The 23,986-nt window shown below is 42.5% G+C and overlaps 1 protein-coding gene across 17 annotated transcripts in view; it reads right to left on the reverse strand.

The window, feature by feature from the left end:
* TCF7L2 (transcription factor 7 like 2) overlaps positions 1-23,986 on the reverse strand; it is a 181,671-nt gene that overhangs the window by 8,875 nt on the left and 148,810 nt on the right. For 4 of the 17 annotated variants that reach the window (XM_056350683.1, XM_056350682.1, XM_056350694.1 and 1 more), the window contains exons 5-12: positions 19,670-19,802; positions 17,415-17,517; positions 14,575-14,661; positions 8,060-8,200; positions 7,056-7,215; positions 6,198-6,305; positions 1,452-1,500; positions 857-907 (exon numbers count right to left, since the gene is read on the reverse strand). In XM_056350683.1, coding sequence (XP_056206658.1) covers positions 857-907; positions 1,452-1,500; positions 6,198-6,305; positions 7,056-7,215; positions 8,060-8,200; positions 14,575-14,661; positions 17,415-17,517; positions 19,670-19,802 — 832 coding nt within the window. Of the gene's footprint in view, positions 1-856; positions 908-1,447; positions 1,501-6,197; positions 6,306-7,055; positions 7,216-8,059; positions 8,201-14,574; positions 14,662-17,414; positions 17,518-19,669; positions 19,803-23,986 lie in introns of all 17 variants that reach the window. The other 13 variants (XM_056350690.1, XM_056350691.1, XM_056350698.1 and 10 more) reach the window with 7 other exon arrangements.

The following is a 23,986-nucleotide window of genomic DNA, read 5'->3' on the forward strand; positions in this document are numbered from 1 at the left end:
GTAGAGGAAAGTCATTGTGACTGGTCTAGCAGGATGTTTCAGGCAAGATTTATTTGGGTTGGGCTGGGTTTTTTTATTCTCTTTTTTTGAAGGGGGGTGGGGGAAAGGAAGAAAAGAAGCTGAGTATGGAAGTTAGATCCTGAACATGCTTTTTTCTTCAACTCAGATATAAAATAAGAGGAAAAAAAAGAAAAAAAAAAAAAAAGGAAATTATATCTCCTGGGATAATGCAGCTTTTGGAATAACATTCAATTTATTTGTTTTTATTAATTTGTATTTAAAAGAATGGATAAGAATAAGCAGATTGCAGAATGAGTATGTTAGTATCAGCCAGAAAATAAAACGTAAAGCATGGCAAGGTGCTGAGTTAGTACAGCTAGTGAATTGCAATGAATAGGCTTGAGCAGAAAGGAAAAATAAAAAAAATTAAAAAAAAAATCAAAACTAAAATAATAATAAAAAAATGCATATGCATGCTAATGTGAGAAGACTTAGTGGGAGCCATGAAAAATGCCATTAGATTAAGGAGGTTCATTACTGACTTGCTTCCATTCTTTATCAGTCTCTTTAAAGAAATACTGCATATTCAATTTGCACAGTTAGTACAACTCTTGCGTTATTTTTACTGTATTACTGTTTTAATAGCAATTGTTACAAACCAAAAAACAAAATTAAAAAATACTATCAAACATATAATAGATATAAAGATATATAGATAATCAATAGTATCAAAACGTGTGGATGGTATTTTTTTCTTAATGTCATAAGTGTTTAATGTTAAAATCTATAATGGCAGGAAAAAAAATTAAAAAGCAGTTTATAAACTATTTTAAATGACTCAAAATGACGTTAGCACCTGTAATCGGAGGAAGTGAAAGGCAAGGATTTAGGAAACATTCGCTGTGTTCTGAAAAAAAAGAACAAATTATACAAAGGCTTCAAAAAGACTAAGTCAGGGCTTCTTCAAAATTGACTATGAGATTGCCTATGCAGTATTTCTAATTTCCTATATAGAATGGCAAACCTCCTTAATTTAAAATGGGTGCGATTTACCACTGTAAGGCATGCATCAGAACATACAGGTACAGCCCAAATTAATACCAAACACATACATACATACACGCACACACATATGCGCAAAATAAGCGGACAACTTTATGAACGATGGCATAGGCATTATAACTATGGCTCTGCAGTTAAAGGCTTTGCAATCACTATGTGCAAATTCAGCTAACGTCACAAGAGGCTCTTACATGCAATGGCTTAGTTACTAGTTTTAGAAGGGCAGTAACGCATAATTAGAGTGCATTAAAAAAAAAAGGCTGTCTAGTATAGGGACCGGCTCCCCATGAGGCCAGGAGACTCATACCCACCTCCCCCGTACCTAGGAGTGTCACACCAGGATTGCCACACTTCCACTAAGCAAGAGATTTAGATTTATTTTTACTTACCATTGGTCTCTCCTGGCTGCTTATCCCTTTTCCTCTTCTTCTTCTTTCCCTGCAGGAAACATACACAAATGAGAAGGATAAAAAAACCCCAAACATGTGTCCTTGCAAGATGGCACCAAGCGATGGGGTTGTGGACAGGGTGGGAAGCTCCCTGGGGAGGACACCGAAGCGTGGCGCCGGCTCACCCTCAGTGCAGGGAGGTTTGGGGGACCCCGAGGGGATGCTGCACTGTGGGGATGGCTCTGCCTGCCTGCTCTGTGACTTCTCAAACAGCCTCGCTGCACCCCCCCCAAAACTAACACCCACCAAAGCCTTAAGCAGCTGGGGAGGAGGGGGCAGAACAACTTGCAAGATGTTTCTTTTGAGATAAGATCATCATGAAGACAACAACATTTGACACCTGTACGCTTCAGCACCTGGAAGTTTCATAAACCATTTGTGGTCATGTGGCAGGGCAGGGAGGGGAAGAAGAGGGAGACTGAAGGGGAAAGAGTGCGTGAGTGAGGTCAGATCAAGCCCCTGGAGTTCCTCAGCACCCAAACCCAACTGTTGAAGCAGACAAGGAAGCCGTAGTAATGAGTAAATCCTAACCTACCGGTTTGCAAGTGCACTGACAACCTAGGAAGCAAAGCCAGGACAAGGAAAAAAACCCACGTAGAACTAAGACCCTTCCCACATTTTGCTCCATCACAAGGAAAATGAACAGTTACATTCTGCTAAACCGCATCCTTTTCCCAAATACTGTCCCACAAGGTGACAGAGTTTGTTACGGTTTCTGACTGGAGGGAGAAAGGCCTTTCCTCCGCCTCCCTCCAGCAGTGGGGGAGAGGACACCCGGGAGCCTGACTTCTGCGGACACCCAACCATCCTTTTCCAAGAGAAGAGTTATAAAGTAACAAACATAGCTCAAAAGAGAAAAGCTATTTCCTAAGAAAACTCTTCTAGCACTGAGCTACAGGGTTTGCAGAGCAGGACAAAAAGGCCAGTGAGATCCCGGCTTTTGAAGATGCGGTGGTATGAGAAGTCGGTGAAAAGACACCAGACCAGCAGTCCCTTGTGGTCAGGAGGGAACAAACATGTTTTGGAAAAGGAATCTCACAGCACTTTTGAAGGGTTGGACATATCTGTGGGGAAGCCAAGAGGTTCTCCCACAGGGTTAGACATCTTTCTCAGCAGGTTGGTCTGGCTCCCAGCTAAATGGTTAAGATGGGCTTCAGCTTGGCACATCCACTGTAACATCTGGGATGCTCAGTATATACATTCCAGGGAACGTACCAGTAAGAAATTCCCCCAATGTGAATGCTGGATTTTGATTTGTTGTTGTCACACTCTTCCTCCCCAAAAGCTGGCTTTCTGGCACGGAGCTTCTGCACTCGTTCCCCCTGGCTTGCTCAGGGTTGTAAACTGCCACCCTGCTGTCCAGGCTGCAACAAGCAGTCTTGTTCACGAGAGCCTTCTGGTGATGGACTGTCCATTTGAAAGGATTTTTAAACAACATGCATGTAATCCTGTAGCCTGGATGCTGCTGAGAAATGATCTCTGACACCTCTGAGGTAATTTTTGGGGATATTGAAAGTTGTCACTCTGAGTCAATTGCTACAGCAGCCATCAGTCTAACATGACAGGCAGACAAGATAGACAAGTATTGCTCCTAAAGCTCCATGAGAATAAAATACGGAAAAGCATGGTATCTTCAAGTCCATGTATCATATCACATAGACACAAGATGCTCAGACTGCCCCATCTATATTGATCTACATTGACAGTAATTCTGTAAAAGTCAGTGATTTTTTTTTTCACTGACAACAATTTTTTTTCACTTTACAACAACATAACCAAAACCAGACAGTTGCCTCCAGACCATAAGCCTGTTACTTATTTAATCTCAAGGAAGCCACTTGCATAATTAATAGACTGCATCTGCGGCACATTTGCTTAATTTTTGCAGTACATTTGGGAATTTGAGGGCTATTTCAGTTTGAGACCTCATAACTTCTTCACACAAGGGCCAGCCAGAACAGAGATCAGGAGTCGCCTGTCCTTTACAAACTCTTCAAGCCAGGTATTAAAGTACAACCTCTTTAGGGAGCAATCTGTTAAAAATGGCCGATATACAGGACCATCAGCCAGGGACCTGGAATTTCTAGTCGCTTTCCAACACAAGCTTTGAAAACTGTTTCTAACTAAGACCTGACAGATGTCCCACTAACTTCTACACTCTTTTCAAAGGAAACAGGGAGGAGAATCACACGTCTTGCTTGCTCAGTTTCTGTGCTATAAGAAGATATATGATTACATAGCTAAATTAATACATGGACTTAAGTAAAGAATTATGGCAGAAGTTTTTCAAGCGTTCTGCAGAAGACACCATTTCGCCATTGCCTCAGATTGTTCTCCCAAGACTTGAGCAGATGGTCTGTAACCTTTTCTAGCATTGTACTATACAAATCCTTAAGGTGCAAGAAAAAGTGGATGTAAATACTTGTTAACCATTTTGGCAGCTCCCCCTATAAAGCCAAACCAACATGGGTTTTGACAGGACTGCAGAGTTCTTTGGTGCTAATTTTCTAGGCAAGTGGCAGGCAAGGTGACTAGACCCTTACACACTTATGAATCCAGCACTCAGTGCTGCTTAACATCTTCTATTACATCTCAGAAAACGCAAACATGCCTTGTGACACCAACCACTCCACATGGGATTCCCTGAATCCTCTTCTCTTAAATAAGAGCAGGCTGAAAGCAGCCCGAAGGTGCTCCCCTGCGAGATGCATGAAGGGCTCAAGACCCTACAAAACACGCAGGGAGGAGGCGAACTCAGAGCACTTTGAATGGACCAGGAGAAGAGAAATAAATAAAATCTGTGGATGATGCAATCGTGTGATGCAAAGGTACCGCACTCTCCTCAGGCAGGAAGGTTCCCCCTGAAGGTCACTTGGGGGTACAGCATCAAGCCGCTGGGAAAGCGCTGGCTTTCTCATCCTGTCCTTTTTAGCTTGAGAAGAAAGGGTTTCTCAGTGCTCACATGGTGAGGACAAAAGTAAAAGGTCCTAAACACTGACGGCTTTGTACATGCCCATCTGTCGGTGGCACAGTCACTGTGCAGAAAGAGCATTCCTGAAACCTCAGTCGAGCCTGTACTCCCTTTTGAACACCCAAGACGAAAATACTGCACAGTGCTGAGGAACTACCTCAAGCCTATGGTCTGACAGCCTCAGGCCAGACTCTGCTGAAAAGGAAAGGAAAATGTGATTAAGCCGGAGCAGTGCCTCATCAGGCTTAACGAGGTCTCCTCTGAGGAGCACACACAGCTACACCTGCAACAGCGAACAAAGGGGGGAGCGAGGCAGAGGCCAATCGAAAGACAAAATGATCAAGAAAAAACAGAAAGATTTGAAAAAAATGTCCTTAAGTACACATTGCTAAGTAAGTGAGTATGTATATTCTCCAGCACCAGAAGGATGGAAGGGTGTAGAGAGAGCTGCTGCTGCCCCAGGCTTTGCTGCAGACTCCTAACTGGCTTCTTCCCACCCATACACGTAAAAGTGCAGATTCTCATAGAGGTAAATGTTGCCATATACTAAAGACACCATTTACGTGATTTACGGCAAAATAGGATATTTATGGTAGAGTAGGCAGTGATGATGATGATTATGGAAGAGACAGACTTCAACAAAAACAAAATGTGTAACACTATACGTAACTGACATCAATCTTACAGCTGCTGGTCCCCAAACTGCAGGGGAATGTGCCTGGAAGGCAGGGAGCAGGGTTTATTGCAGAGTTAGGGACCTTGAAAGCTTTAGGTGATTTTTATTTACATTTTGGAAACAATAATTGAGATGCTGTGATAATCCTGTTAAAGAGGGTTTAGAGCTCCCACCAATCCACAAAACTGTCAAGATATTATGGGTTTAGGGTTGCCAACACTTACTACCCAGCTGCACCACTTACCCTTCAGAGAAGAAGGAGTTACATACTACTAGTAAGTGGTTACAATGCTGGCCTCATGTTTTTAACAGACAGAAAATTCTACCACTTTTAGCTACAAAACAGGCTTTCTGAAAGTCAGAGAGGGAATCAATCCTAAAAACACTCCGTGAATTGATCACAAACTCCAAAACACTTCTTAAAAAATGAGGGGAAGGGGAGAAGATAACATGGCCATGAAAAAGCAAAACATAATCAAAATATACAAAAGTAGAGCGTGGAATAATTAATTTAACCCCACTTGAGAGTAAGACTTTCAAACAAGTCACACTTTTGGTTTTGCCAGTCCTTCTCTGAAGCTAGGATAAGTCATTCTTCCACTTTCCACTATACTCTCACACAGATAAGCACAAGACACTGATTATTAATCTTTTTGGTGGAAAGGAGAGGAGCCATACTAGGGGAATTTTTAATGTTGTTTTAAAAAAATGAAATTTCAGATAACCAGCAAGCCAAACAGCATTTCCAGATGCTGGTAAAAGTGAAGGCAAGAGGTTCTTCACAGAGCTCTACTGTCATGCCCCAATTCTACCCTTTTGTTAGTCCCGGCCAGGAAGCCCCTTCCAAGTGGAGGGCTGGGAATTATCCCCAATAGATTTAGTATCGCGGAGGGAAGCGTCCGTTGTTACCAGATTGGGATCCTGAGGCACGCTTTCCAAGTAGTGCTTGTGTGCAATGTGTGGTCGTAGTTCAGCAGGTCATATACACATTTCTACAAGCTCTACTACTAAAAAAATTTCCACCTACATAGGAACCTACATAGTTATCCCGTGCGGACCAGCCCGGGTACAGCTGCATATGAAGCTGTCGCTCCTTTCTTGCTAGTTCATAGTATTTCGCTTGTTCTTCTCTGGATAACGCGTGCCACTGAGGTGAAGAAAAGAGAAAAAGACAAAATAAAAAGCACAAGTTGTGGTTTTTTTTCTTTTTTTAAAGCACATTAACAGAAGAGTATATTTTTTATATACATATATTTTTTTATATATATATACAGCTAGAGTTTTTTTTCATTAAAAAAGAGATTAAACAAGATGATCTGGCAGGCAGACATTCATATTTTATTTATAACTCCAGATTATAAGTCCAGCCAACTCAACTGAGTCACAACTAATCATTTACGTTCTCTCAGCCCCTTTGTCTCGTGATGAGAGAGGAGAATTAAGAAAACTAAACAAAAACAAGGAGCGGGGGAAAGGGTCCAGAAGCTGAACCACCTGTCCTGAGTCAGATCTCAGGTTCTCCCTCTCCCTTCCCCAATGGCACCCCTTCTCCTCTTCCAGCTCTCACAGGTGCTGATACTGGTACTGTTCCCAAAGGCTTCTTCCTTCCCCATCTACTTTTGCCCTTTGTTTTAGAACAAAGGAAAAACCTGAAATTTTTTCCATCTATAGGTCATGGAAAGAACATTGAAATAACACTGCTATTAATTAACTGCACCTCTCCCCCATGAATGACCCCACTGGCAAAAACTGTCTGTGAAAACCAAAAACCAAACCAAGGCCTTTGGTTTAGTAACTTCCCTATCCATTATCGAAATATCAGAAAAACATAGTGATTCAGAGGGTGTGAATCCTACCGAGTATCAGTCCCTGCTTGTGCTTCTCCCATGTTACCTACCCTTCGACCGAGGATTTGGTTGATGGCTGCACTCTCTTTCAATGTGCATTCTGCTACAACTTTTGCTCTCATTTCCTTCATATACAACATAAATGCATTAAGAGGTTTCTTTATGTGTGGCTTCTTTTTCTCTTCTTCTTTTTTGGAGTCCTGATGTTTTCTGAAGGGTAAAGATACAACAGACAGAAACCTCACAGTGAGAACCCTTGTGAATTTATTAAATTAATCCCCTCAATCTCTCTAGCATTAATCCTCAGAAATCTCTTAGGAAGAGGACCAGAAGGTTCTCTACAGCCTTTACCCTGGCTGCTGTATAAGAACAGTTTAAGAGCATTATAAGGAAATCCATCTCATGTTTACGCAATATCACCGACTACCCTCTCAGCCCCTACAAGAACCTTGGAAGGACATGGGCACGCAGGAAGATGGGTTCATGAGGAGGGCTTGTGAACATGATGGTAAATAACGACACCCCACTGTCAATGAGAACGCAAATGCTGTCCTTCTGCTTCACCCATGAAATGAAAGGCAAGAAGTACCAGAAGCTCTAGAGGCAGAGGCAGACCAGGGCCCTCCTCAGTTCAAACCTAAACTTGATATTAGCTCTCCCTGCAGCTTTGAACAAGCCATTTACGTTCTAATTTATTGTCTCCTGTTGTGCGTCTGGTATCTCACAGCTTCAAACCAGGCACTAACAGGGAGACTGGTCAAGATAGCTTGAATCCTGATCAACAAAATTCTACATCCTTGCAAAAACGGGTGAAATTAGTAACTACAACTACTTGTCTATGCCACAGAATGAATCTGAAAGATTGTTACCATTATTTTGACTCACTTTGGTAGTTAAAGCATGTTCAGATCAATTAGAACAGAAAAGAAAAAGCAATCTAAAAAATATTTTACAGCAAAAACATTCCCACAAATCCAAGCCTTTTTAAAAGCCCCACATACAAAGGTGATGCTTTGGGTGTTCTTGAAAGAAGACATGGGAAGCAACAACTTACGAGCTGTGGAGTGAGCCGACATCGCTCTGGGAAGATTCCTGTTTGACTGTTGGTGTGACTATGGCCGGATGAGGGATTCCAGTTGTATGTAAACTATGGTGTGGCGGGACCATGTGTGGAGGAAACCTAGAGGAGAGAAAGCTGTGTAAATCGTCAGAATAAAAATGAATGAATGGGGAGGGATGTGTACACACATTAAAAAAAAAAAAAAAAAAAAAAAAGGCATATAACAAGCACATGACAGCTAGACAAAGCATATGAAAGCTGGCAGCATTAATTAGCAATAAATTAAACATAATGACTCTTCTAATGTCATTAAAGCCAATCTTCCCCTTCATTATCATTACTGACATGAGACATCATGATTTTTAACATCTTTAACAAAAGGCAAATTCAACTGGATGAACTTGGATGAAAGTAGAATTTCAGCAACCTTGAACACAATCCACCAGTCCACTTCTTTGCTAAGAAATTCCCTGTGGCAACCAAGGAATCAATTTTTATAGTTTCTGATTCATGTGAATTTGAGATGACATTTTTTATTGCATATTGACAGCAAAATAAAATATTAATGCCCACACAATCTAGATGCATTTTTTATAATTCTTATAGGTGCCTCATTAGCTACATTTTGTTGATAGAGCAAAAGAAAATATTTGTGTCTAATAAATCCCTGAGCCACTCTGCTTTAACAGAAGTGGGAGATAGCAGAATTAAGTAAATTTTGACCCATTAAGATAACCTAGGAAATCTTAAATTCATGCAAAATAACAGTCTAGTCTTCCTAAAGAGAAAAAATGTCAGCTTTATGGTGTATGGTCATATACATGGACAGGCCCCAGTCCTGCAACTGGGTTCAGAGGGATGTGCGATCCTTCTGCACGAATCTAATTGTTCGGTTGGGGCCACAGCATGAACAGGGCACAATCATTCAGACTTTCTACTTTTTAACCAAAATGAACAAACTTCTCAAAAGCAGGACTGACTTCATATCATTATTTCTCAACAGTCTCACAAAGGTTTTGCAGTGAATAAGTAAAGCATACTATGACTGAAACCTCCACTGAAGTCAACAGGTTTCCAGGGAATGGGATCTACCCTAAAATTTTAGCTTAGAAATAACTTCCCCAAAAATTCCAAAGCTAAAGTGATCTGGCAAACAACAAGGGTTTTTTTGTCATTGCAAATCCCTACTCCCATCCTATATTTTGAACCATCTTGGTCCAAATAAAATACCCCAAGAATACAGATCACACAAAGGTATAAAGAATTATTTCTTGTATCATCAATATACAATGATTTTTTTCTATCAAACAGGATTTTAAATGGGGTGATATACCATGGATAACTAGACTCTGTACAAGTATCAGAAATATAATGGGATTTCTTTTTTTTTTCTTCCCCCTTTTATAGATTCCATTACTGAGCTTAAACACCCACCCCCCACCCCCCTGCCTTGCAAGTGCTTAGACATTCCCTGCATTCACAAGATGACACAGTAGTACTTTCATGAACAAGAGGTACTGTCCACTACAAGCTCTGAGGATCTTTGTCTATCAGCTGGTAGTACTCAGGATCATTAGACAGAAGTATTTTGTCTTTGAAGGCAGTGGTGGGAAGAGCAGGGACCGACAGGGAGAATGTGAAATTGTTCGAACTGTAGAGAATTGCAGCTCCTCACAAACAAAGGCATGGAGAGAAGAAAAGGAGGAGGGTGTGATGGCAAGGGAAGAGGAGAATGGGCAGCAAAATGGCCATTCCTACTTCTGCTAAAGACTCACGGACACAAATCTTCAAGTGGATTGTCAAAATGCCTTCCCCACTCTCTGACAAAAGTAGCTGGGAGAGAAGTGCACGTTTTGGGGAAATGCTTTGGTGCATGGTAGGTCAGAATAGAAGAGGTGAGGCTGCAAGGACACTGATGTCCTGGTCCCACTTCTGCCACAGAATTGCCTCACCATCAGCCAAGACATAAACAGGCCCTCTGTATCATTTTTTTTCTATTCCCCCTCCCTTTATTTTCATGTGTATGTATTTTGATTGGACATACTTAAAAGTTTGTTCACACAGTGCCTGGGGCCTTCAGCCAGTTTTGCAAACAAAAACTGACAGTAAGAGCTTTTTTTTAAAAAAAACAAACTTACAAACACGGGCAAAAATAAAACCCATGGCAAAATCCTGACCTTGCTGAAAGTGGTATAAGCATAGTGTTAAAAAGTTGACACACTCCTACTGAATACAGCATTCAAGAGAGGACTGTGCTGCTTGGGCTAGCTAAGGTTCAAACTGGAACGAGAGCCAGTGACAATGGAGGGTGAGGATGGAGACGAACAGCCTGCCTTCAGAGAGCAGGCGGGGAGAGCCGAGCTTGTCTGACATGAGGACACAGTGGGAAGGGCAGTGGCCATACCACCAGCAAGGAAGAAGAGCTGAGTGCAGTGGTAGCACAAGGACAGAAGGCTATGAGAGCAGACCTGAGGAAGATTAGACACATCACTGGAAAAGGGCTCCCAAATATCAAAAAAGACTGATTACAGCTAGAGTTAATGGGGACAAAAGATGGTGCTTGTTAAGCTTCTGAAGAGAATCCCGTGATGTGGCCGCACAACTAGGTCGTAGACTTGTTTCTCAAATGAGGATCTGGTCAAAAATGAAAAGCACACTGCAAAGCAAACTCTGCCTGCATGGTGGATTGTTGTATGGTCAGAGTGCTCAAAGGAAACAAATTCAGCAAAAGATAGGGGGTTATTTTATTTGTTTGCTTTTGATGAAGATTTAAGTATGTCCAGCTAATAAAAAATTGAGGAAGATGGAGAAAATCTGCAAAAGATGTAACTCCCCCCTCCCCAGTTATGGGAAAATTTTTTTCCCAGTTACCGTTCAGGAGAAAGAGAGTAAGTACCTGCACATCGGAGAGTGGCCAGATGGGGAGGAAGGGCAGAGGAGGAGGAGAAGCCTACGTATGCAAATTGTGTGAAAGCCTGGAGGATGAGGAAGCCTCCACTGACTTCAGCTGGGCTAAGATTTTACTCACTGAGCTCTAAACTTCAGAGATACGGCAGCCTTCATCAACAGGTAGCTTCAGCTCAGTAGTTATTTTCGGGATGGCAGTTTCCCCAAGGCAGTTGTGTGTTTATTACCAATGACCATTCATTATTTCACACTGACTCTGTCTCCCTCCAAAACACAAGGCTGCCTGTTGGACTTACACACCCCTTCCTGTGTTTGAGGCTATAAAAACATGCTCCAGAACCCAAAGTTGCTCTCACAACCCCATGGACTTCAATGGGCTGGGTGAGGGTTCAGCCCAAAGTCTGAGAAACTACTTATTTCCATGCAGACGTCCACTTACACGGCAATACGAGTGGGGGAAGAGTGTTAATTTTTAAGTTCCTGGCTACACTCCAACTTTAGTAATTACATCCAGCAAAAGTGAATTTCCCCTGAAATTTCAATTACAGAAGGTATTTTCCACTGCCACCGCTTAAGTGCTCTGCAATGTTTGTCTGGTGTAATTCTGCTAAATTATTTCCTGATTTCCTCTCACAGCAGTTGTCTTTTCATAGTGGGTCCACTGTCTGCCCATCAGTCAGTTAACCCTGTCTCAATGTACATTAAGGGCATATTATAGAGGGGTAATGAAGGATCAAGAGATGTTGTAAGCACGCTGCACGCATACAAAGTGAGTGGGGTGATGCTACGAGCAGAGAAGAGTTGCAAATGGTTAAAACAACCTGAAGACACTACCTTAATAGTCTAAACCATTTATGAAAATCACTATTAGTCACCCACTAACCTTTTATAAACTATTCATAAGCACACTCCGACTAATGAACCGTAATTACTAAGCTTAAGGAACATTCAGGGTTGGGAAGCGTTATATGCTCCAAAGGTCTGTATCATCATGCAGGCAAAGATGGGAACTATTTTTAAAGGAAGGCTCTGGAAAAAGGTGGATGGAGGGATGAGGCTGAGGCCTGTCGTGGCTTCATCATTTGGGCAGAGCCAACACAGCGACCCCAAGGCTTGTACCAGGGCCCTGCGGGGCTGTGGGCTGGAGGCCAGCCATGAGCAGCATGTTTGCAGGCAAGCGTGGGCGTTCGTGGGCATCCCTGGGCACGCCAGCCCCATCTGCCAGCTATGCCGGCTACTCAGGGCAAGGGCTGTCCCACGGCGGAGATCAGACACTCCAGCTGATACGACGGGCATGAGAAAACATGCATCAGACCACATATCAGAGCATGGTCTGCCCAGAGGGTGTTCCCATGTATGGGAAACCAGGAGAGAAGTTTCTGGGCTGAAACAAAGGATAAACATCTTAAACCTATTCATCACTCTGCGTGTGCGCCTGAGCATGTGTGCACATACGGGCTTATGTCAGAGACAAAAACAAAAGCTGTGCACACCCCTCACCTTCGCCTAAGATATTCCCCCGTATTTTTTTCTCTAGACAAGTATTCCATGAATTGCAATAAACACCCTAAAAATTCTAAGCAGCTCATTATACACCACTGTCTCCTTTTATGGCTCCAAGCCAGAATATAATGATGAGTCTTAACTTGTTAAGGACAACTAATTTTTTGTTCCTGGCTGTCTCAGGGGCTTCTCTCTTACTCACTCTCACTTTACTTCACTGTTGACATGTTTCTGTTAACTGGATGTCATCTGCCTGCCTTGATTTTATGCACAAGCAGTAGGATGCATTTTTCTGTGCAACAATTCTGCTTTGAGTTGCATTAGATTTGTCATTATTCTCTCATTTTCCCCTTGCACTTGTAACATTTCATCTATTCCTGCCTTATTTTTTGAGCCACGGTGCACCCACATTATGGTTTATACATGATCTTGCTCCCTTTGAAGCCGGCAGATTTCAGAGCCAGCCCTCGTCAGGAGAAGTGCCTGCTACCAATTTAGCAGGCTGAGGGCCCCGAGCTCCAACAACTCAATCTAAAGGGGGTCACAGGGTGGCACAAGCGAGTGTCAGCAAGTGCTGTTTAATTGCCAATCTAGGCTTCTCCATGGTGTTTAAAGTATAATGACCCATCACTTAATTCTGAGAAGTCCTGGCCCTGCTGCTGAATGGAATGAATATCAAAGGATGTGCTAGAACAGGGCAAGGAGCCTACATTTCCTATAACTGCCATAAGTATAATAGACCTCTACTTCTGTCGTCCCATTACCACAATAATGTATTTAATTTGCTGTGTACTCTTTTTAACTAGATACCTTTCATAAAGCCTATCTTGGGAATATAGCCTCCCCCCTCCCACATCTCCCCCCTCCCTCAAATGACTAGCCTCTCTAATAATAATTAAACTAAATCAAGCTCTACTTTGCCTCACACCATGCCTGCAAGTCTTCTATAGGTATTAAAAAAGATTAAATGGAGGGATGGAACCATTGTTTAAATTTGCAGGTCTCTCCCCAACCCAGGATTTTTTCTCCCCCATGCTGAGTCTATTAATTTATTTTTTTAAGTTATTTTCCAGTTGCGTCTCTATTTGCTGGAGCAACACAGGCAAATTTTAGGTTTTCGCTTTTACTCTACTTATCTGAAGCATGCAATGCACTGTTTCCCTACCCATTCACTCATGAGCTCCAGTTACAGGTTTCCATTTCTCAGTGAGGTGTGTTTCCCCCCAACCCTCCCCCAATCTTTTTCTCCTTAAAGCCTCTATACACCAACCTTCACATATGTAACTGCAGAGATGGAGAGGAAGGGACAGAGCAGGGAAGAGACGTGGAACCTTGCTATGTAATGCATGTTAATTTAATTATGTGCCATCATCAAAATGGATTTGCTGTTTCAGCCCATCAGGAAAGTCTAAACTTCCACCGATATAATTAACCAGACTGAAAATCAGATGAACAGAAAATAAAACTATCATTAGGAGCAATTAGTGATTACTTAAACATAGTGCTGCCAACCAGTTTGTAAATAAAACTAGCAGCCCCTGGAAAATTAGATGGAATTAATTGGAGGTAGGGAGGGGGAGAAATACATACTTCTAAAGCTTTAGAGGGTCAGGCAGGCCCTTTTATGTTGACTATCAGTGTTTGGAGCTTTAGTAGGGGAAAAGACTGTGCAATAACCTTTCTTCCAACTCTGCCTGAAGAGCAGCCCCGCTCCCTCCCGAGACTCCCCTCTCACACACAGAGTGCAGCTCTGGGTGATAGCCACCGAGAAAGTAAAAGGTATCACGACTTCTCCTGCTTGCTTTTTCAACATGACATTCTCCCAGCTTTTTCATTTAGTTAGCGTTCCAAGATGACTGCTCCTCACATCTCCCTCAAAACCACATTCTTAAAACCCAATGACAGCGCTAGGACACCCTCTCCTACTCCAACAGGAAGGTACTCCTTGTTCTCTCCTCTGTCCACTGAAAAACTGGCGATGACTGTTTAAGTGAAGTCCTTTCAGAACTATGTTTCCCAGATGAAATGCCCTCCTCTAGAGAGGGTGGCAGGAGGAGTTACATTTGCTCTCAATTCAGGACCTCAGCATTTGAACTCACCTTGACATGGAAGCATTGACAGTCAGAGCTGTTGGGTAAGGGTGGCGGAAACCCCCCGTCGTGATTGGGTACACTGGCTGACCTTGCCTAGCAAAAAAGAAGGGAAAGAGAGAATGAGAGAAAGAAAAAAGGTGTTTTTTTTTTTAAAAAGAAAAACAACAAAAAACTTCTCTCTGCACAGTAAGCTTTATTCTCATTTGATCAGAACAAAAATCTTGGGGATTGTACAGCAAGGATCAAAGGAAAGAAACACAGAACAATTTGAATGCCATAAATCTGATAGGAATGGCTAATTAAATTTTATAACCTCTGCTTATGTCAATAGAGACCCTCTCCCCAAGCTGAAACTAGGTGTTTTGTTGTAATAATTAAAGGCGAAGTCTCGCTTGCTTTAATGGAGCCATCACACTAATTGAGGGCTACACATCCAAAGGAAAACAATAATGAATGTAAATTTATACCAAAATAAAGTACAGTGAATCAAAGGACTTCAGTTGCGCTTTGGGCCTCTTTCGGTATTTAGATCTCGGTGAGAAAACATTAAATTAACAGAGCTTAATTTGTAGCCTTTTGTCAGATTAACAAGTGTTGACAAGAGTTACCGGGGGAGAGTCCCCAAGAAGTATTGTGGGTAACCAATAGACAATCACACCTCATTACAATAATTAAAAAATACAGCAACATGCAAAACAGCATCCTCATGAAAGACACACAACTTTTTCTGATTGAGGTTTGTCTGTGCTGGCTAGTTCTTTTCATCTGTCCTTCAAATATATCATCTGACTGGGCAGGATGCTTTCTGGGGGGGTACTATGTTAGAGACATGCAGGCCAGTTGAGGATAGATGGAGTTGGGAAGTTGATGGTGAAGCACAAATGGAAACGAGAGGGGAAATAAAAAGCTTGGGTTACTTCAGTAAAGTTGGTCATGCTGCTGTCCTAGAGCAAAAGCAAATGTGATGGTATCGCCCTTCAACAAAAACCACTCGGAGGAGCTGTACGAGCCATGAGTAGGCAACTACGCCGTGGGTCTTGACTTGTTACAAAGCAGCGGTGATGAGAGTCCTCTTGTGACTGAGGTGGCCATTAGCACCTGCCTGATGAAACTGGCCACACTTGGCAACATTCGCATGGTTTGGCAGCCATGACATGAGGTTCAAGGACGACAAACCTGTGTCTGCACACATAAGGATGTAAGGCTCTGAGACACAGCTGAGCAATGAGGCACAAGCCAACAACAGTGAGGAATTTCTTCCCTGCACTTTCACGTCTTTAACGTTACTGACTTCTGGCACTAGCTGAGTATGTTTTAAATCCTGAGGCTGTTACTGTGCAAGCTTGAGCTGAGCAGTTGCAACAGAGGAGCACGAGACAGCTGTACTGCAGCTAGGTCCTGCAAGCAAGCAAGAAGAGGAGCTGACATGCATTCCACCAGTGTTCAGCGTGTCCTATGGATAAAGTAAATCACCGCAAATGAGGAGGAAGTTAAGATTTCAGGAAGCAGTGCTCTGGGTTTTCCTTGTGCTCATGCTGTGCTCTTCTGGACAAACAGCCTTCTGCAGAGAGCTGATGGACATGCTTCACCCTCAGGGTGGGAGAGCCTCTACCCAGACAAGTTGCATGACCACCCTGTGATGAAGGGCAGCTTGCAAAGTGGCCAGAAGCAGGCTGCTGTGGCCAAGGTCCAAGCTCCATTCTCCTGCATCCACACTTCTGTGCTTGAGAAAGGCCCTCCAGCCTTTGGCACCAAAGCCCGTCCCCTGCCCAAGACCGGGGGTGTGTGGGGACCCCCTGCTCTGCTTTGCTCTCCTACGGAGTGTGAACTCTACTCCCTTATGGAGGGCAAATTTGTGAAGAGATATTTCAGCACAGCTGGCCAAACAACCTTGAGCAGGAACAAACTATTTCTAGCTTTGGGCAATTGATTTCTAAAGAAATATGACCTCTCCAAAATTGATGAGGCCTGTTATGTGAGAAAAACAGGGTAATAGTCTTGACTTATAATGCAGAGAACCATTGTATCCAGTAATACAAATGTATTTTGTAAGTGTTTAAATCAAATATACTGTACAAAAGGGCTAGGCGATGCTTAAGTGCATTATAAACCCACTGCAGAGACAGCAACGTAAGAGAAAAAAGAAAATAAGGACTCAATTACTGGAGGGAACCTCATACCCAATAAGGCTCTGCAAGTGGGATAAGAGGAGCTGAAAAGAAAACAAACCCCCAAACTAACTTTACACAGCTTTTTTCTTAGCCGGTTTTAAAGTAAACTAATTCCCTTTCTTGTTTGCAAGAAAATTCCATTCCTCAGATGCCAACTGCCCAGCCACATCTCGACCAGGAATGCTACTCACTGGCCGATGTAAAGCTCTACTGTTTCACAAGAAAAATGAAAGCGGTTTGAACGGGGAAGGCAAATGAAATTTAAAGCTGCACATTTATAGTGAGGGTGGCCTTGGTAAAAAAAGAGTCCATGAGAACCACCCTGAGCCCCAAGAAAACCAAATCTGAGAAAAACCCATGTGGTGCCGTGTAAGGTTATCAACCAGAAAAGGGCTTTTCTGCAGAAAGGTTTAAAAATTCGTGCTTCATGAGCCATCAGCTGGTTGAGACAACATGCAAAGCTGTGTCCAACTGCTCCTGTTTGTTTAAAACCACATGACCTGGCATAAGTTTTAATTAATCTTTATGAGGTGGGTAAATTCATAAGCACTCAATGAAGTGGCAGCTGGCAAACAGACTTATCTCAACGCACACACACACACACACACACGATTTTTAACATAAATTTTACACATCAAAAAAGAAAAAGGAAATGAAAAAAATGGAACTCCTTACTGTGGTACTAACCATCCTAGCGGATGGGGGATTTGTCCTACAGTGCCTGGTGATAACGGATAATAAGGAGATATATCTGGAGGATGTGGAGGCCTTGGAATTCCTATGGAAGAGGAATATAAAGCACCATTAGCATTGAGACATGGAAATAAATAAATTAGAAGAAAAACTACGTATGTTTCTAAATCGCTGTCTATTAATTTCTATCACAATACTCATGGTTTCACTTTGGGTTTCCAAAGGCTGTTTCACAGTCTTACTTTATAAAGTGAGCCTCTTGGCATCTTATTAAATGAGATTCAAAGAGAAAAAGTCACGTTATTTGCTCCCTCCCTCCCCTCTCCATTCAGAGATAATTATTTTGTTATTTAGGATGAGAATTTAGGAGTCTCAGCTGAAGTTTCGATGTGACGCTGTGTTAGGTGCTGCCTTGAATGCTTAACAGAAAGATGGTCGCTGTATCAACTTCACAGTTATTTTAGTCTCAAAAGTCATCAAAAAAGCACAGGCCCTACCCATACGTTGACTGGGTACTCAGTAGCATGGCACTATTCCAAGGTAACCTCCAAGATGAGTTACAAAGTCATTGTAATTGCCAAATGTTTGCTTTTGAGCAAACCTAGGAAACCTTTCCTGAAACCGAAGAGTGGAGGTGAAAGCCCCTGGAAACGCTTAGCAAAACCAGGGGTACATGCTGAAGGGCTGCAGGCAAGGACAGAAAGCCCACCCGTCCTCTCTGAAACCAGTGCAGTTCCTACTCAGACAGCAGAAATCGGCTCCAGACACAAGCCTTAAATCTTAATGCTCCTCACCTTAAGAGCAAGTCGAAATTACTCAGAGGAGTAAGGGTTACAAGACTGGGTCTTTCAATTAACAAGCCAGAACACAATTACACAGCAGAAGCAAAATTAAAACGGAGAGCATTAAATGGAAGGGGTACTGTATTCATGGCTAAAAACTATTTTTTTAACTCACTCAGGAAGCTTTTAATCTCTAAATTAAATCTCCTTGTGTGACATTTTCATGCAGACATTGCTTTTTCTCCATTACAAAACCCAAACAGATTAACTGGGCTTTAACCATCCAGCGAGCTATTTGCACACTTGAAAGAATGTTCACAGAAGAAAAGTAAACAGTCTACAGACGTTAATCATATGTTTTACGATAACCATTTAAAAGCTATTCCCTGTACTGCCATTATTTAAATGAGAGGTTGACTATGCCATTCACTTGCAATACCCAGGGATGGCGAGAGGGATTCCTTTTAAGCCATGTGAAGTTAGCGTTAAGCACAATTAAAAGGGGGCCCCAGCTGAAGCATAGGGAGTGCAAAGTAGCTAATGCACAGCCTTATTCAAGGGCTGGAGTTTAGATAAATTATCTGCATACGTTAGGGCCGACGCAGAGAGATTCCTTTGACGTGAATTCAGTTTCTGATGTACTTTCCAATTAACTAGCTGGGATTTGGATTAACCAAAACAAAACCACTGTCACTAGGAATTCAATGCAGCTTGAAGAAAGAAGATTGACACTGTTTGACTTCTCTGGGCCCTCAGGTTAAACAGGGACTCTTAAAAAGTTAGAATAACATGTAAATTCTACTCTGTAACACCAATAAATCTAGTCAGGGTTTTACACGGTGCTCTATATTCAAGGAGACTGCCCTTCAGGCTGAACTGAGAGTTGGGTAGACTTACATTGGGGAAAAGAGTTGCAAGTGTAGAGCTGGGGCTAAGTAGTTAGAGTGGATGAAAATTCAACATTATAGGAGAAAAATGGCTGAACTCCTGACACAGAAACAATGGGATTTGGGGAATTAAAAGAGATTCATTTTGAAATCGGTCATGACCCACCACCTTTAAAATTCCAGCTGCAATTTTCTAAGTGCAGATCACAGAATGTACATGTTTAATTCTCTGGGTCATGCATGCAAACCAAGCACTTGGTAGATCGAACTACTAGGTGGGGTATCATGCTTGCAAAGAAACATACCTTCAAAAGACCCCACACATGCAACTCTGGTGTCACCCTGCAGAAGCTTTATGAAAATTCACCCAGTAGGTTTCCTTCTGAAGCTTAATTGGCTTAAAAGGAAACTATTTTGTCTGGGTTCTTGTATGTGTTTGACATTTTACATGCCCCCTTTGGTGCTCCAGCATGGGAAATCCTTCCTCCAACACTCCTTCCCCCTAAGACACAAAATGGAAAGATCCACGCACCCGCTCTAAAAGCACCCCAAACTATTTCCCACTTACCTGTTTTGGGATCTACGTCGGCTGGTAAGTGTGGAGGAGGGTTTCCCGGTGTGAAGTGCTCATTGCTGTACGTGATAAGCGGCGTAAGAGGGTGTACATGGTGTGGGTGCTGCACAACTGGCACTTTGTTAGACTGCCAAGAGAAAAAGGTTGATGGCATTAGAGGAGTGCCAGGTACTCCCCACTGCAGCACAACGCATGACATACAGAAATCTGAGTACCCAGGATTTCAACATGATTCTCAGACTTTTGCAGATCCCTTCTCGGTGTCACCCTTGCAGTTCTCCCACCCTCTTGCTTAAAACCTCCTCACACACTTTCCCTGCTCTTGAGTTACTTTAATCTTTTTGACCTGCCGTGCCCCTGTATGGAGCAATAGCAATTCTTTAAAATTTTTCCTTTTTATTTTATAATCTTGTGCTTCACCTCCAAGATGCAGGCAGACTCCTCAGTGAGGGGCTGACAGAGTCCCCCATTTAATTAGCAGGAGACCCAAATGCTCACTGACCTGTAGGTCTTTTCCTTTCCCCTTCCTGTCCTCACTTTCAGTTCTGCATTTTACTGCTCACTGCAAACACTCCAGATAAAAAGCCTTTGTAGTGCTAGAGTATTCCCTTCATCAGCAAGCATTAAGCTGACAAGTGATCACCTGCATATTTTATACATATGTGTATTTTAGAAGAGCTGATTAATTATCAATTCATCAGAGTGCGCTAATAAATGGAAACTGGATACTGATGAATTAGGTACTAAAATATTCAGCTATATAAATAATGGCAAAAACACAGATAGAGCCATTGAAATAAACACTCGTGGGGGGAATAATCACGCAGATATCATAAGGTTTTCCCTGTCACACTCCTAGCTCTGGGGGGAAGAAAAAAAATTTTTTCTTAACAACAATAAAAAAAAAAAAAAAAAGGAGTGAATGAATGAAAGGAAAAGGCAGGCTGAACTGTAACTTACCCTTACAAGATCACAAAGAAAAAATTAAGCTGAAACAAGCGAACTGCTGGACCATTTACTGCGAGTAATCCAATTGCAAAAAACCCTATTCCCCACAGAGGATTTTCACTAAAATCCTACAACAGGGACATTTAACCAGATTAGGTACCAGCAAAGATAAAGAGGCTGGTATTAGATGATGAATGGATTAGAGTCAGGTTTCATTTTAGAATGTGTCTTCATTTCCTTTTATTACTTTAAGTAAGGAACAACTTGCATTAACATCAAGTAAAAGGAATCACATTAAAATAATGTAGTGATACCACGGTGGCCCCCGATAGCGCCGCTGCTGTTCAGGGTCTGCCAGCGCTCTCCTACTTGCCCGCCAGCCTGAGGACGGCTCCGACCCCACCGCCTGCTCCCCAGCACCCCCAAATACACACGCCCTCGCCACGCCGCTTTGGACAAGTTATTATCTGATCTTGGTTTGAATGCTCTGAGCTTCCCTTAAAAGCATTTGAAAAATAATTCCGTTCTTCTTCAGGAATGAGTTTCTAGACTGGGGGGAATGAAGATGGAAGACAGACTGAGAGCTAGGAGGAAAAGCAACGTCAGTCTTCCCCAAATAAACAAGAAGTCTTTCCATCAGGCTTCAGTCAAGCTAAGCTTCACCTTCGGCTCTTGCAGCTTCCCCCACCCCGGGAGGCTCCTCCAGCCCCAGCCCCTGCCGTACATAGCTATTTGACTCACCCTTCTGATAACCTGCAGAAAAAAGTGTGCACCCAAGAGAAGCAAGCCAAAGAGCAGCGCTTGTGCTTCCCCCAACTTTTACCATGTCTCTCTCTTTTTGCAGTCCTTACATGGAACGATTCCCCTCTAACACCACGCACATGGCACAGGAGACCCACGTCAAGTAGCTACCATGCAGGACAGAGCATGGCTGCAACAGCCAACACTATGAATTACAGCACGTTGTGTTGGTTGGGTTGTAGGTCAGATCTTCTGCCAGCTGTGCAACCAAGGACAATTTTGGGCTGCACAGATCCACAATGGTTTCACATCAGAAAAGCTATGGGGATTTAGCCCCCTAATTCAAAAAGCCAAAGGAGAAGCTCTAACCCAAAATTGGTTCTCTTCCATGGGAACCAAGCTAAGCAGTCCGAAAGTAACTGAAAGGTTTGGCAAGGGCTTCACATAACAAATCATATTATACACCATGCAAACTAGAAGGCATCTACTCAACAATACATGGCATTAGATGCCAAATGACCAGTTGATCTGGTTCACAAAAAAAAATCATTCCCAATAAGGGGGATTTTTGCTAGCCAAGAATTGTGGGAACTCTTGCTGTTAGGTGACCCACAGTACGGCTGGTAGCTGCTGTAGCCTCTGTGGTTTCCCAACTCTATCTTCACATCATTGCAGAAAACCCTCACCCAGCTCCTGACGCACAGTGAGGGCTGTCTTCCACAGAGGGCTTATTTTCATAGAAACTGGAACTGGTTAGTTAAAAAAATAAGTAAGTGACAGAATAACATTAGAGGGTCAGACTTAAGCCGACAAACAAGAAACAACACATGAGAGGAAAGCTGGACTTAAATGCCTGTGTCACCAAAGCCAGATATACCATAGGGGGTTACATGTAACTACCACCCACTGCTTTGATATGCCAAGACCCCCCGCAATATCTCCACAAAACGGCATGAGCGTTAAATTATTATGCATTTACTTAACACCTTTCAGAGAAAAATAAAATGCAAAAATAAAATAAAATAAAAATCAACAACCAAGAGTTTGAACTTTAGTCCGCAAACTTTTCTCCACGTAAGTAATTGTTCTTTGGGTGGCTGCCCTGCACCCAAACAGGCAATTCATACAAAGGTACTGGATATAAGGGTATGATACTTTTTTGCCACTCTGATGATGCTGGGGCAAAGGTGTGGAGAGACTGTACTGGGGGAAAAGGAGAAACTGTCACCTGCATGCTCCAAAATATGCTCTCCAGGATAGAGGAGTGTGATCCAGTGCCCCTGAAAATCAGTCTGCATCTGTATTACTACCCTGGGCTAGGTTTGTATTGTTTTGCACTGTTTATCACACACTGGGAAAAGGGACCGTAACTCTGCTCAGAATAGCACACAAAATTTGCCAGCCAAGCTAATTATGCATAATATGCTAAATAAGCTACTCTTTAAAAGCAGCATTCCTGAAGTTAACTAAGAGTCCTTGGAAAAGAGAAAAAGAAAGGACTAGCTGGGAAAGCGCAGGATTAATCCTGCACATGCATCTTCCTTTGAAGTCAATGGGAGCTCTGCCTGAGTAACAAGTGTGGTCCTAACCCCATCCACTGGCAATGAAAGGTAAACCGCAGAAGCCATCAATAGCAGACACCTATTAGATGACCTTAGCCATCCCCCTGCAAAAGGCCCTTCTCCAATATACATTTGTGAGTACTTTATCAAGGGTAGTTTTAAGCTAAAAGCCATTGTGAGATGCAGGAATTTCTCTGGCAACTTGGAGAACTCCATTTATGGCCGTGTCAGGCACGGAACAGGGAGCTGCACTGGTGCGCACCGATCAGCATTAGGGCATGTGCTAACAGGACAGAAAGAAGTGGAGATTTCTAGACCGAAATCCCAGCATCTACAAAGTACCAAGTCATCTGCTGATAAATCACTGCTCTCCACTGAAAGCTGGGGTCTTGTACGCTGGGTTAGAGGGCACAGTAAAGAATAGCAAAAAAACAACAGAAGTTTGCTTTTCTTGATAACCCCTGCCTGGAGCAAACCAGAGGAAATTGTCCCCATAGGGACTCAACTACTAAATCTCTCTATATGAATTTGAAATGCTTCTGGGAGTGCTTAAACACAGATGACTTTAAACAATAATGGAGCTCTGGAATGAAAAAAGGAGGGGGGGAAAAAAACAAAACAAAACAAAACCAAACAGCAAAAAAACAAACCAAATTCTGGACTGATATATGTTTGAGAGGGATACTGAGATCCGTTTAGCCTAAGTTCTGATAAGTGCCTTTAGGGAACAAAAAAACTATCTGAACTTCAGATTTAAACTGCAGGGGATTTTGTGTATAAATTGCTATGTATTAGTCTTTGTTGTGTGGTAAGGACATTTCATTAACAGGATGAAAGATACTTCTATGCGTATACAGCCCAATTTAATACACCCCACTGATGAATACTCCCCATTTATTGAAGAAGTTAATACATGCTGTATAAATCAATAGTTCCTAAGTCTCTGAAAGCAACGCACGACTTGCACAAGATGAAACATTGTATTGTTGAGCACACAACGAAAAAACAACCTTTAAATAGGAAGAGTTTGTTACTGCAATTTCTGTTTGCAAATTCATAG

This window comes from Falco biarmicus, chromosome 9 (genome assembly GCF_023638135.1).
Source record: "Falco biarmicus isolate bFalBia1 chromosome 9, bFalBia1.pri, whole genome shotgun sequence".
NCBI classification, from domain to species: Eukaryota; Metazoa; Chordata; class Aves; order Falconiformes; family Falconidae; genus Falco; species Falco biarmicus.